Raw genomic sequence first — 15,322 nt, forward strand, 5'->3', positions numbered from 1 at the left:
ATAGACTTTTGAAGCATATCGTTCGGGGGAAATTGAGGTTGAACTCCAACTTTTGGGCCGTGTGTGTGTGTGTGTATATTCTCCTCCACACACACACAAGCTTTGTAGCCAGGTGATATCTGTATGCATGAGGCATCATCTGAGGCTTAACTGGCTGCTGGAGCCGCGGCGAGCAGCATCTATCATCTCGGCCCCGCTGATGAATGTCTGTCCTGAGTGGCTTTGTGGCTGAGGGAGGAAGAGGAGGGCAGGATGAAGATGGTGAAGGATTCGGGGGGGGTAAGGCAAGAAAGTAAGAATAGTGCAAAAAAGACAAGAAGTATGTGTGTGCACATGGGGGTGAAATATCAAGAGGAAGAAGAGCGAGATGTACGGTAGAAGGCGAGGGGGAAAGTGGGTCAGAGGAGAGGAAGATGATGTGGAAGAGAAGGAAGAAGATGGAGAGATGGCACCGGAGGGAGAGACGAAGGGAGAGGAGGAGGAAGAATTGGGATGAGCTTCACTACATCTTCACAGCCGCGCACTATTGTTCCAAATGAACAGCAGGCAAAGGAATTTGTTTTCATAGAGCGAGAGCGGTCGAAATGAATCGGCAAGTCATCGAATATCAAATGAATCGACAACTATTTTAATCATCAAGTCATCGCTTGGAGACGTTTTTTTTTATTTTATTTAAAATGATCCAAATCCTCTCATTTCAGCATATCAACGATAATTGTTGACTGATTTCTGTAGTCCTTCATGAAAGAAGACTGATTATTTTCTGTGTTTAATCAAAATAAGACATTCGCAAACATTTGTTTTTACTTTGGAAAACAATGACCAAACCCGTAACATAGAACAACAACATAAATCCCCCCCCCCCATTTTTAAATCACTATACAAATATGAAGCACAAAATAAACACCAATCACTGCTTAATAAACAGTAATCAGGGGGAAACAATTGTAATACACTTGAATGCAAAATTAAAATGAATCCGATTAATCGATTGAATAATCGTTCGATTCATCTTTTCTAAAAAAATATTCAATAGTGACAGCACGACATAGATCCAACATGCACATTAGAGTTAGTTTTCATAATTGTAATCCCTAGATGGAATATAGATGCTGATTAGATTTTTTGTTTTGCATTTGTGTTAGTTTTCATGGGAAAGTCATTTTAAGCAATAGGAGACAAAATCTTACTTTATTTCCACCAATGTCATCTGCTGTCATATTCAGAAAGCACGTTACAAATCGTGAATTTTCATTTGAGACCAGGGCTATTATATAGTTTTGAAATTGTAATTTTAGTTTCATTTTTCATTTCATTTTGAGTTTTTTATTTTTTATTTTAATTTAGGTCGTTTTAATTCGTTTTCGGGGTCACGTTCTGTTGCTTAGTTCTAGTTTAGTATTGTGTAATAAAGTAAGCTACAATTCTCCAATGACTGTTTTGACCTTTTCTTCTTCTGAATGCCAAAATAACGTCGCTTTACATTTTGTTTTGTTTTTACGTTTTAGGGATGAAACTGAATGCAGACATCCCAAAAACGTTTTTTTTTTTTTTAAATGGACATAAATGTTTATCACATAGCAGCATCGTGTTTCCCATATCTGTCTTCATTGTCGTTCCTCTTTATTGCGCCAACTTGTCGGAAGATGTTCGTCGTCACACACCAACAAAAATAAAGCTCGCCTGCACGCACGCGCGCGCGCGCCCATCCATGGATGCGCGTGCGCGCAAACACACACGCAGTCAGTCAGCTGTGCCCTTCTCAGCTCGTAGCATGAAAACAGAACACGCTGCCTGTCCCTTGCCTTACGTGCGCGCGCGCGCGCGTACGCGCACACCAAGCAAGCGGCTCAACCTCGGCACACTCTTAAAGAGACAGGACGCACACCTAACTTCCACATGGCAGCAGCACACCTGGACAAAATTTCCAAAAAGTGTGAGCATTGAACATGTTTCTATTCTAACTTTTTAAACTATATATATATATATATATATATACATATATATGGGAGCATAATAGCAAAAACATTTTAGAATAAACGCAGGTGGATGTTTGTTTATTGGGTTAAACCTACTGCTAAAGCTGAAGGTTGTAATGAACACATGGCCTCACTTCTGTGTAGCAAATCACTAACTAGTCAATTCCAGGGGCATATGGACAAACAAACAATCATTCACATTCCCAGCAGTTTAGATTCTTCAATGATCCGAAATCACCACACAGCAGGGCGACCCGAGGCAAGATTCAAACCCGTGAACCAGGCGTGCCAACCACTAGGGCCTTGGCTATCATGCTGCTGTGCTGCACCATTAAAAAGCCAATTTTGCACAGTATGGCCAATTAAAGAATTATCATAGCACTGAACAATTGTGTGTAACAACTCCACGATCGTGGAGAAAAGACAACTTGAACTTGAGCTGAAGGGGGGAATTTGACGCTGCACCTTTAAGAAGCCCCCACCTTCTCACAACAGCGGGGGCGTGAGCGGAATCCTGGAACAGCGATTGAAAAAAAAAAAAAGGGGAAAAAAAAGCAGCAAGCTCCACCACCGGTGGACGGTTTCAAGTCGCCCACCCTGCCTGATTTGTGGGCAATGTTGGGGATGTAGAAAAAAAAAAAGAAAGCTGGAGAGAGAGAGAGAGAGGGAGCGAGAGAGGGGAGAGACAACACTAACCGGGTAGCTATGGAGATAGTAGCTTTCCCCGCTCGCTTTCTTTGACAGGTGTAGAGGAGTGGGATAAAATAAAATAAAGTGTAAGCCGAGCAGCCTGCAAGATGTACGGCAAAGGCAAGGGAGCCGTGGTCCCTTCTGATAACCAAGCGAGAGAAAAGTAAGTCAATTATCTACTTGTGTGTGTGTGTGTGTGTGGAAAGGGGAGCGGGGGGGGGGGGGGGGTTGTTAGCCTAGCCGTGGCTAAACTTGCTAACTTGGCTAACTACTGTCATTCACATTTTAAAGTGTGGCTGTTTAATAGCAATTTTAGCCTGGCTCGGCTAAACCTTAACAACCGTTTTCCCGCCTCTCAAGTTGAGCTTTAAAAGTGTACCCACGATTCGCATGTGCCCCCCGCTTCCCCACCCCAGTACGTGCTAACTCAGGCGGCGGTGCGAGGGCTGAACAATACCCTGTAAGCCACCCGACCTGTGAGGCTTTGTGTCGCCCACCGGTAAAAATAGATATACAGCTGTTGGCCACATCGTGGCCGAGCATGGTTGCCCGCTTGTCCGATGCCGTTCAGCCAAACCCCTTCTGTTTGTGCGCCGCTTTTTTAAAACTTTGTACTTACCCGTCAAAACTGCCACAAATGGTCTGCTTTGGTTGCGCCGAACGGAGCCGGAGCGTTCGAGAGAGACATCGGCGCGGGGACTGGTGCGCTAGCGCGGGTACGAGCGAACACAGTTGCCGGTCTCTTTGTCTTGATACGATTGTTCAAATGGGGTCTGGTTGTCTTTGTAGTCATTCTTTCTAGATTACCATTAGTAACCATGAGAATGTTATTACCTGATTGTCGCACTATTAACTGCCTTACATGTGCAAAAATAAATAAACAAGTGGAGCCAATGTGAACTAGCACAGCGTAGTCTTTTACAGCCATGCTGCAAATGCTTAAAACTTCATTTCATTTTGAGTTGATTTATTTTATTTTGTCACGCTGAAGATCAAGGTGGTATGGAGCAAAACTATAACTGACTCAGCATGGTCTCACTGTGCGGAAGTTTCAGGTGGCATAAAAAACAAAATCGTCTGTAATTTGGCATGGTATCACAAAGCAAGTGCGAAAGTGTAATGTGGCACAAACAAAACTGTCTTTTAAATTGGCATGTGCTGCACCTTTTTTAGGGTTTTGCAGCGAAACCCTAAGGTGGCACAAACGAGACGATCACTATGTCAGCATGGTCTCACGGCCGTGAGAATGCTTAAAAGACAGAAGAAGAAAAAAACTGCCTTTCCCTAAGGTGGCAAGAACAAGACCGGCTCTACATCTCCATGGTCTCACAGCCAATGCAGCAAGTGCAAAAAGTGGTACGAACGAGACCGTGTCTAACTTGGCATGGCCTCACAGCCGTGCAGCAAGTGCGACAGCGCAAGGTGGTACGAGCGAGACCGTCTCTAGATCGGCATGGTCTCACAGCCGTGCAACAAGTGCAAAAGCTTGATCTCGTTTTGAAGAGATGCTTATGTTGAAGCTCAAGGTGGAATGCCCACCTCACTCTGTGCTATGTTTAGCTGTGCTAGATTTAATTCATATTTTTACAAATTTGACCAGGTTCGAAGGCGTATGGGGGTCCCTCCGTATTGGCGTGGTAGCGAAGCCCGCTTCCATCTCGCTTCCCGGTTTCCCCCCCCCCCCCCCCCCCCTGTCCCTCTTTTGCCACTCGTGCTTCTACTCCCCCGACCTGTGTTGAATTATTGACGGGGACCCGAGCAGCTTCTCTCAGGCGAGGGTGGAGTGAGATATACGACGGGGTGGCCTCATCCATGTTTAAAGACGGTCGCTATTGTCAAGACACTTCACTCGGCCGCGTGCTTAGGTGTGGCGGCCGGGGACGATTTTTCACTTTTACGGGAGCTAACCGTAAGCTAACGCAGCAGTCGACATCTTCACTCACGGCTCCTTCTTCCCAGAGGACTATTAAAAAAAATGAGCCTCCTTTTTTTCTGGTTATTTGAGTCTGTTCCAACCATGACGTCATTTAAAACATTTCCAACTCATGTGTAACGCTGTCGTATGTAGAGTCCAACCAATATGGATTTTTATTTGGCAGGAAAAAAATACAAGCAATTTAAAAAAAAGCCAGTTAATTAACTCAGTTGCTCCCAAAAACGGATACATATAAGCAATGGTAGTTATTGCAAAAACGGCCAGCAGGTGGCAGCAGAGTATAAGAGATCAACCAGGGCCATGTTGCAAAAAGCCGTTTTCTCCACTTTTAAATAGATTTGTGAATAATGATGAAACTTAGTTATATTTTAATGCTAATCGCTGCCAAACGGAAACAAATAGATATATACTTTTTTCTGCTAAAAGAAGAGACTAATCTTTATTTTTGGTAGGGTCTATGTTTTTATAGCAATAGAACAGAATAATCTGTGGGCCTTGCAAAATCAGTCAAAATCCAGTAAAATAGTCGGGAGCGAATGGGGTTGCTTCAGTAAAAATGTCTGGAAGTGAATGTTAAAAAATAAAATAAAAACATGGATTTTTTTTTTTAGGGCACTGCCCATTCCAATGTTTGGCAAAATAAAATCCACTTAACTGATTAATTTTAAAATTATGTAACGAATAAAATAACTTGCATGCAAAAAGTATTGATGAATACTTTTTTTGTGAAGCAACTGATACATTTATGTTTATTTAGGCAATAAATGTGTGCATTCAACTGAATTGAAACGTGACATTTCAAAAAGGCCGACGCTGACACTCGTCAAAATGGTTCTATCCGTATTTCTTAGACCTTCACCTCGCGCCTCATCTTAACTTCTTTCCTCTCCACGAGCTTCCTTGAACCTGAATAATGCAACTGGGCAGGTACACGCAAACGCGCATGCACGCACTCCATACAAAATTCATGCAAGGACTTTCATCCGCCGTGTAAACATGAATGAAACGTCCCATTTTTTTTTTTTGTAGCTTTAGTGTAGTTTAAATCCTCGATGAGAGGATGATTGTGTGCACAGGTAAGCGCTTCGTGTGTGTGTGTGTGTGTGTGTGTGTGTGGCCCAAAACGGTAGTGACCTGCAAGTGACAGTGTCTTACACTCTACACCAGCGGTCACTAAGGAGCTTTGTGACCTACAAATTGCAAGGAGCTCTAAAGAAAGTGGTCAGATTCCTGTGGCCATGCGGTCAAGAGTGAATGTGTGTGTGTGTGTGTGTGTGTGTGTGTGAGACTTTTGTGTGCATGTCGTCCGCATGTGTGTGTGGTAGGTTGTCAACAGTGGTGCAGTCTTGGTCTTTGGTCTTTTTTTTATTTATTTCAAATTTGTATTTGTGTTAGAATCTCAAACATCGGTGCCTTGAGATACGGGTTAAATTGTTTCCTTGACCACGCTCGTAACTTAAGTCGCTCTTATGTGGAATCATCTTTCCCGTTGAAAATGAATGGAAATGATTTGAAACGGTTCCAGCGTGGGTATGAGAATCTCTCAGCCACGCTAAAATGTAGTTAGCCGCAACGTCATGTTTATGAGGCTAAATCTTTAGCCGCATTTAGCCGGTCCTCATTACTGGGAAGTCAATAAGCTTTAATGATGTGGGCCTAATTAAGGCCCACCTAGTCTAAAGGTGCAACAATTGAATCAGTCGGCAATGATCTGTTTTTCAAAATTATTGGGAAACTTTTGATAATCGATGAATCGTTTAGAGCCAGTGTTGAACTTAAAATGGTCTAAATCATTTCATTCAAACCTTTTTAACGGGAAGAATTTGATTTCTGTAATTCTCCATGAAAGCGGACGGATAATTTTCTTTTATTGCAAAAACATTCTGAAATGTGTGTACTAGGGGTGTTAGAAAAAAATCGATTCGACAATATATCGCAATATTACAGCGCACAATTCTCAAATCGATTCAATATGCGGCCGAATCGATTTTTAAGCATGCATTTTTTTTTGTGGGAATATTCAACAAAACGTCTTACTTAGGGTCAGGATTTACACATTAAGCATGGAAGAATGTTATATTAATGGAACATTAAGCGTTAATATTTTTATTTCAGTGCTGTTCAAACAAACAGACTGCAACCTGAATTTTCAGATAAATAGATCCATTTTCATACAAATCTTACAGTGTGCAAGTTTATGGATTAGTATTTTCTAAATGTGAGTTGAAAAAAATCGCAATAATCAATTTATAGTTTCGTATCGGGATTCATCGGTATCGAATCGTGACCTATGAATCGTGATACGAATCGAATCGCCAAGCACTAGGCAATTCACACCCCTCGTGTGTTACAGTGGAAGCTGGATTTAACGGAATCACGGGGGTTTGAGTTATCTGCTAAAGCCGAGTGTCTTAAAATTACGATTGAAATCGACTTTAGTAGTGTAATAAACAAAGAGTTTTAAAGTGAATTTAAATGTATTCAAAATTGGTTTCCATTGTAGCAAGTTGTCACGGGGCGTGACGGATAAAGTCAACTGTACCGCTTTAGCGGCAACCTTTTTTTGAGACATGTCGGAGAACCTGTCTAACGTGTGTGGGGGGGGGGGGGGGGGGGCTTGCGTCACAGTGGGGGAAAAACATGTTTGGCCGCCTTTCACGCAGAAATGAGGCGGCACTTTTCGTGTTTCTTCAACAAGACAAGTTTCAGTTCACCCGTCCCGGAGTGAGAAACAACCTGCCAAAATAGCATGTGGGCATAAATTATGATCAGCGCCGGAGGCCAGAGCGGATGACTCATTGGCGCTGATTGTCACCAAAGCGCCGGCGAGCTCAAACTTTACGTCCATCATCGCCGCTCTCGAGTCGTGCGGCGTCTGTCGCGGTGAAACGAGCACAATACAAGCTTTCATGCGTGTGCGTTTGCTCGCGTCGTCACCTCCCAGGCGGATGCGTTTTGCAGCCAACACTTCTATGTAACCCGGTTTTAAGAAGGGCTGGGTGAGAAAGCTTTTTTTTTTAATTGACGTTTATACAACCCAGCAAATAATAATGACATTGTTCACACACACGATTGATGGCTCACGTTAGCTTCTTGTAGTTATTACAAAAACGGCCAGCAGGTGGCTGCAGAGTATAAGAGATCAACCAGGGCCATGTTGCCAAAAGCCATTTTCCCCACTTTTAAATAGATTTGTGAATAATGATGAAACTTAGCTATATTTTAATGCTAATCGCTGCCAAACGGAAACAGATAGATATATAGTTTTTTTCTGCTAAAAGAAGAGACTCTAATCTTTCTTTTGGCAGGGTCTATGTTTTTATAGCAATAGAACAGAATAATCTGTGGGCCTTGCAAAATCAGTCAAAATCCAGTAAAATAGTCGGGAGCAAAGGGGGTTGCTTCAGTAAAAATGGCTGGGAGTGAATGTTAAAAAATAAAATAAAATAACATGGATTTTTTTTTTAGGGCACTGCCCATTCCATTGTTTGGCAAAAATAAAATCCACTTAACTGATTAATTTTAAAATGATGTAATGAATAAAATAACTTGCATGCAAAAAGTATTGATGAATACTTTTTTTGTGAAGCAACTGATACATTTATGTTTATTTAGGCAATAAATGTGTGCATTCAACTGAATTGAAACAGTTGCCTGAACTGATATTTCAAAAAGGCCGACGCTGACACTCGTCAAAATGGTTCTATCCGTATTTCTTAGGCCGGTCTGTTTCACATACGCCGCATGTCGAAAGCGTTACCCTTGCTTCGGACGAGCTTCCCTCCCGTCTCTGTGGCCTCGCTTCGAGCTCGCGTGGACTACGTTTGCATGCAGTCGATATTCGGGTTAAGGTCAGAATTGCGGCCGGTGACTGACGACGGGCTACTTACCGTCCCTCTCATTAGGCCGGGATTGTCCCGTCAAGAGGTCTTTCCGCCCAGAGCGCACTGTCATATCCACGGTGCGCCGCCGCTCGATTGATGGTCCATTAACGGCCTATTAAACATGACTAAGCGAGGGAGTCTGGGAACACAATGTCAGGTCAATAGGGGGTTTTCTCTATTTCTCAGCAGGATTCCGGTGCCTGCTAATAGATTTGGTGTGTCCCCTGGTTTAAAAAAGAAAAAAGAAAAAAAGTTGACTGTAGTTACAGATCTCTATTATTGTGTTCACAACCTAACTCAGTTGATTATTAGCCCATTAGCCATGTTGTTACGTGTGATTCTTGTGAACGGCACTTTATTTATGTAGCACTTTGCCACCTTCTAAGGACTTCAAAGCGCTTTACACTTTTGGCTACTCATTCACATACGGAGGATGCAGCAACTTGGGGCTTCAGTATCTTGCTCAAGGACACTTGGACATGGTCACTTATTTGGCCCGGGATCGAAACCACAATCTCAGGATTGTCAGACGACCTACGATTTATATAAAAAAAAATAATAATAAATAAAAAGTTTAATCCTTGAATTTGAAAGTCAGCAGCAATTGCATTTAGTACCTTTTTGAACAGCTGAAGACAATACGGAGTGAACCAAAAGAAATAGTAAAAAGTTAGTGTTGTTTCACAAACATGTCACAACGTGTACTACAAGAGCCAGTAAAAAGACAGTTATTGTTTTCCTCTGAATGAATGTTTAACCCTTAACTCATTTGCTCCCCAAAACGTATAAATATGTATTTAATTATAATAAGAATTTAAGTATTGCCATGCTCCCAAAGACGCATTTATGCGTTTTTTGTTTTTTTTATGCTTGAGCATACAGAAGGCTTTGGTGCAGCCTCTGAACTAAAGAAAATGCTTGAAGCAATGGTAGTTATTACAAAAACGACCAGCAGGTGGCAGCAGAGTATAAGATATCAACCAGGGCCATGTTGCAAAAAAGGCTTCACCCCCCCCCCCCCCACTGTTTTAAACAGATTTGTGAATAATGATAAAACTTAGCTATATTCTAATGCGAATTCCTGCTAAACAGAAACGGATAGAAATGTACTTTTTTTTTTTTCTGATGAAAGAAGACACGCTAATCTTTCTTTTGGTAGGTTCCATGTTTTTATAGCATGAGAACACAATATTCTGTCGGCCTTGCAAAATCAGTCAAAATCTAGTAAAACAGCCGGGAGCGAAGGGGGTTGCTTCAGTGAAAATGGCTGCGAGGGAACGAGCTTTAAGGAGTCGCAAACGCGGGATGCGGACAAATCAGACTGCTTCTTTGCGAAAATGTTTACACTTTGTTTGGTGCTGACAAGCGATCTGCGAAACTCCTCTCTCACGTTGTACGCCCGCCGTTGCATCAAATCTCTGTTGTAAACTCCCGCGAAAAACAAAATAATTCTGTCTTTAAACGTTTGTGTTTAACTTATTGTTTGCATTCCAGATTGGCGCTGTATGTGTACGAGTACCTGCTCCACGTGGGAGCACAGAAGTCAGCACAGACCTTCCTATCTGAAGTAAGACTTTTCCCACCACGGACCGCTTTCGCATATTTTGCCGGAGCGCCGAAGTCGTGGCGCAGTGACCGTAGATACAAAAAAAAACCAAGTTCTTGATAGTCACACCGGACGTTGTCGCTGATGTCCTCATGACGATTGCATGAGCAGCAGCGGTGGCGGGCGGGCAAGGCGTGGTGTGCATTTTTTATGAGGACCACCCGATAGTTACGCCGTGCGTTGCTGGCGTGAACGCCGTGTGCGATCTCAACTCCGCAACACCTGATGCGAGCCTCTCCATTTGGGTTAGCAATTTAGCCTGGCCAAACAAACAGTGTCACTGTTAAGGTAGTTGTTTTTGTCTTCTTCTTTTTTTTAATGTCCTTTTGTCGCAGGTGTTTTAAAACATTTTGGAACTCTTACATTTTGATACCAACAGCAGAGTTAGTGCTCTTTTGGCCCTTTTCCACTGCATGCTAGCCATTGAGGTTTTCCCATTGGTTTAAACAGCTACCAAAAGGTGCTATTCCGGGTCTGACATGACCCCTTTTTGGGTGGCCCTGTCAAGCCAGCTTGTGGTGATCCCGCCAGAAATGGCAGATTAAAAACAATATCATATTGGATGAAATAGTGAAGCATGTAATCTTAGCAGATGCGATGCATGCAGTATGTCAGCCACTTAAATTAAATAGCTACATTCTCCACTCCCCAGTATATCGATATTGTGATTTAAAACGATACTTAACTTTTTTTTTTCGATTTACCTTTCCGAACCTCACCACAAAGACCAGATCGGTAATCCCATTTTATTGTAGATATGGAAGTGTCGTACCCTATTGGTTGTTAGCCTCTTGAACTATGTGAAGTTAACCCTGTCGGTAGTGACCGTGAGTCTTCCCTTCTTCCTTTCCCAGATCCGATGGGAAAAGAACATCACATTAGGGGAGCCTCCTGGATTTCTCCATTCGTGGTGGTGGTGAGTATCACGGGTTCCGCTAAGCTTGTTGCGCTTTATTGCAGCGCTTCCTCTTAAAATCGAACCAAAAAAATGTACATACTGGATTTACGGCACTGGCAATGGGAGCGAGCCAAATGAGAACGGAAATCCCACGAAAAATGTACAATAAGTCAAAAATGATACCGTTGGTCGCCAAGGGTATGCCAGAGTCTCGGGGTTGACCAGACTCGCTGAGGGTGTGACCTCACGACCCCCCCTCCCATATCAAAACCCCGCCCACCTACCTTCTCTCTCCGTCCTCGTCCCTCCTCCAGCGTTGTATCTTGCATTCACTTCCCGGTCCCTGAAACAATGGATCCAGATGGTTGGGAAAATGGATGGCCTCCCCCTCCTCACCCTTTTGTAACCCCCCGCCCCCCCTCACACACACACACACGCACACACTTTTCTCCTTTTGTTCATGCGGCACAAGGATTCTTCGCAGATTATCCCGTTGCATTCCAGTCTCCTTTTGTGCCACCCGTCCGCCGTATTCTCCCCCCCCCCCCCCCCTCGCGCCCTCAACCCCTAGAGTCACTGTCATTTCTGCCCCTGGCTAAGGTTTGACCGCGGCGGTTTGCACTTAAAACACTTAAAATCAGCCATTTTGCTAGCTTTAAATCAGGAGCAATAGAAATATATACAAGCTTTCATCAGATGTCCTTTTCCCACTCCATGTTATTAACACGGCACATATGGGCTGCATCCAAGTGGGATAGAAAAGACCCGGTCGCGCGCTTACAGTCACCGCAGTGGATGACATTAAACTCTTCACCTTAAGCAGATTGTTCCGAGCCACGGATTTAAGTCAAGCCTAATCCCAGCTCACCTGCGACGACACTGCCGGACTTGGCCATAGCACAGAGTAAGAGTCTGGATGACCCGGACCCCCGGGGGGGCCGCAATAAATAGCTCGCTCAATTAAAAGCGAAGCTGTTTTACACGCGCATATATTAGCTCGGACTGTTGAGTCAATGCAATTGGCAGTGGATGCTAAAATTCCTTGACACTTTAACACCACACACATTTAGGTTTAACGGCTTTTTTTTGCCCAGCCGTTGCTTCAGGAATCAGTCAAAACTTGTCCAGAATATAATAATTTTATCAGTTGCTTAGATAAAAAAGTAAATAAAATATATTTATGTATCGTTTTGTCAATATTGGTGATATACACGAGTATGCTATTGTACTGTATGAAATGTAATGTAAAACAGGAACGATGGTTTATATCAGATATTGATTGGTCAACAATAATTCAAACATGTTAAAAAAATGACAGCAATACATTTTGTCAAGAGAAACTGAATTTAATGTTTATTGACAGTGTTTATCATGGATGGTTCAGTGGTAAATCACCAATGTACATATTACAAGGAAACATTTCATGTAAAACATGTGCATAGCCTTGAAGTGGTGTTTTTGGAGGTAAAATGTCAGCAGTGTAACTTTTAACCTCGGTGGGTGATTCTGCTGAGTCATAATAATGAACGCCGGGGCTGGCGGCGCACCGTCAGCAATATGAAAACCCAAGGATGTGTTTTTAATAGCTACTAAGAGGATGGACAGAATAATAATTCCCAAAGGTCACAACCTGGGTTAACTTGTGGAAAAAGAAATCGGATGTCACGGCCAATCCTCCCCATTGAACTTGAAACTGAAATGTAAATAAGCACGTTTGCATTGTCTTAACTGGACTCTTGTGGCTTAGGCAGAGCAGTTAGCGGTTCTGAAAATTAACACCAACTTCAGGATCGGCACAATAACAACAATGGAACAGAAAGTCAACCATTTTGGTTTCAAGTGGTCATTTTGGGGCAAATTCCAGTGTTTGTACTTTTGACTCCAACAAGGGCAGGAAGTGCCCAAGTCCGGTCCTCGAGAGCCCCCATCCAGCCTTGTTTCCCATGTTTCTCTCCAACAACACACCTGATTCATGATCAGGATCGTTATCAGGCTTGTGCGAAGCTTGCTGATGAGCTGATCATTGGATCCAGCTGTGCTGGAGGAGGGCGACATGGAAAACAAGCTGGATAGGGGCTCTCGAGGACCGGACTTGGGCACCTCTGTACTAGGGAATTACCTTATGGAATCCCCCCCCCCCCCCCCCCCCCTTAGCGTTCAACTTTGAGGATTCGCCACTAAAAAGGGAATCAACGGCCTGTTCTTGTAGCCTAGCTTTGTTCTCGGCCTTGCTACCTTTTTAGCTCTTGTGACCAAAAGTGTTTATTAGCATCCTTAAGCCATTGATATGCATGCCAGACGGGCGTCCCTCGTGCACTCTGACCTCACGGCAGTGTGAGGCTAAGTCGGATAATTAGTTGACTTTTTCAGATCCAAACATCCATAAGTTCACGCAGGTTGGGCATCGCCGTCTGCAATTAGCGGGACATGTCGGGGTGGAGGGGTTGTCGTCTGATTGGATCAATGTTTCACCGCAAAGGTGTTTCTACCCGGGTTCCTAGCGCGCTCGCTCCCGATCGATGCGCAAAGACTGACTTCAAGGACACTTTTCCACGTTTGGCTGCCCAAATAGACTGAGATTGAAGTTTGGTATCGGCGTGCTCGATATGCGTGTCGCAGCCCGTTTTGGGTGTTAAGTTCCCTGCCTTCCTCACTTTGACGCATGTATGAAGCGGGGTGGTCAGCGAGGTGTCCAAGTGCATTTACGGTGAGTGAGAGGAGAGGATGATCGGGGGGGTGGGGGGGGGGGAGGGGGGGGGGGGGGCGTCGTGTCCCCTTCAGGACGGCTCTCAAGTGTGAGAATTGTGACTAAAATGGCCGCTTCGTGTTGCAATTAGGCATCTCATTTTCTCATTTGATATAAAATGGCCATTTTTGTTCCTCCCCGACCATTCAAATTTGCCAGTGTTGTTGTTGTTAACACTCTTTTCTGTGGTGTCGAATTTACAAGACTTATTTGTTCACTTGATTGGCCTTTAACGTTGCTGTGTCCTTGCTTTTCAGCGTATTCTGGGACTTGTATTGCGCCGCTCCAGACCGACGGGAAACGTGCGAGCACTCCAGTGAGGCCAAGGCCTTCCATGACTATGTAAGTGATGCGCTCGTACCTGGACTCGTGCTTGGTCTCAACGCATTATCAAAACGGAGTAGACATTTCATGATTGACGCTTAACGGACACATTATCATTTACAACAGTTCCTAATAAGATGTCTGCGATGTTTTCAAAGACGCTTTTGGGGTTTACCATGTGCCGTACAATCACTTGTAAACCTTTCTACAATCCAGGTGGTGTAAAACTGTCCAAAAGTAGTGACTCGGCGTAACTCGCTACGCGCGCTAACCGGTGACACTGTGTCAGAACCACAGAAACCCCTCAGTAGAATCCCAATGTGCCTTCTACAAAAAGTGCCTGGAGACGACGATGTCTTGTGATTTGAAAGCACGAAGAAGTCACTCCAACTGCATCGTCTGCTGCGTAAACATCACATGTTACGGTGGATGCCATGTGGTCAAGACTGGGCGCGCATGTCTGCTTACGCATGTGGGTGTGCGCGTGTATAGCGCGGGAGATAATGGAATAGAGTTCTAATCCAGTAATCCCGGCACTGGGTTGACGCTAAACCAGGGATTTGTGTGTCTGTGTGCGAATTTGTGTATGTGTGATATTTTGTCATTGTTTGCGCTCGTGATGTCACAATACCAAAATTTTGTTTTTGATACTATGCTTGTATAAAATACCCGATACCAGTGCGAGTACTCAACTCTTCAATACTCACCGATACCGTTTCCAAGTGCGGACTAGTACTTTTGATACATAAAATAAAAAAAACAATGACAGATAATTTTAAAGAAATACATGTATATCACAATATAGTAATTTTCCTTATAATTATCTGAAATTAATGGCAACTTTCTATTATCTTTTTTTCCAATATGTTCATAAAATGCATATTAATGAATAAAAGTAATAAATAAATAAAATAAAACAAATCATTTAAAACACAATATTCGGGTTGTGAATGGGTTATTGACTGCATGTAAGTGTAGTCATTGTGATTGTTTGCAGAGGTGGCCAGTTGCACCGTGCCGGCACCAATCCGTTAGTGCGGACGGAAGCGGTTTTCAGCCATCACATGAACATTCACGGGCCAATTTGTCATTGCTCACTGGCCAATGACAAATGTTTACTGATTGTTTGTGCCTGTGAAATTTTTAGTTTTGTGATTTATAAAGTAGCACTAAGGAATTTTTCAACCATGACCTGAGGGGGTCTGTTTAATTTTTACTGGCACTAAACAACTTTGAGGAGGATGGTAGGAACACTGTCA

The 15,322-nt window shown here is 43.4% G+C and overlaps 1 protein-coding gene across 5 annotated transcripts in view; it reads left to right on the top strand.

The window, feature by feature from the left end:
* The first annotated feature begins 2,529 nt into the window (after positions 1–2,529).
* LOC147162521 (single-stranded DNA-binding protein 3) overlaps positions 2,530–15,322 on the top strand; it is a 30,829-nt gene continuing 18,036 nt past the window's right edge. For 3 of the 5 annotated variants that reach the window (XM_086094797.1, XM_086094798.1, XM_086094799.1), the window contains exons 1-4: positions 2,530–2,832; positions 9,984–10,056; positions 10,950–11,011; positions 13,997–14,081. In XM_086094797.1, coding sequence (XP_085950923.1) covers positions 2,777–2,832; positions 9,984–10,056; positions 10,950–11,011; positions 13,997–14,081 — 276 coding nt within the window. In that variant the 5' untranslated portion in view covers positions 2,530–2,776. The remainder of the gene's footprint in view (positions 2,833–9,983; positions 10,057–10,949; positions 11,012–13,996; positions 14,082–15,322) is intronic. The other 2 variants (XM_086094800.1, XM_086094801.1) reach the window with 1 other exon arrangement.

This window comes from Leptonotus elevatus, chromosome 14 (genome assembly GCF_054856555.1).
Source record: "Leptonotus elevatus isolate MCC_2025b chromosome 14, RoL_Lele_1.0, whole genome shotgun sequence".
Classification (NCBI taxonomy): Eukaryota; Metazoa; Chordata; class Actinopteri; order Syngnathiformes; family Syngnathidae; genus Leptonotus; species Leptonotus elevatus.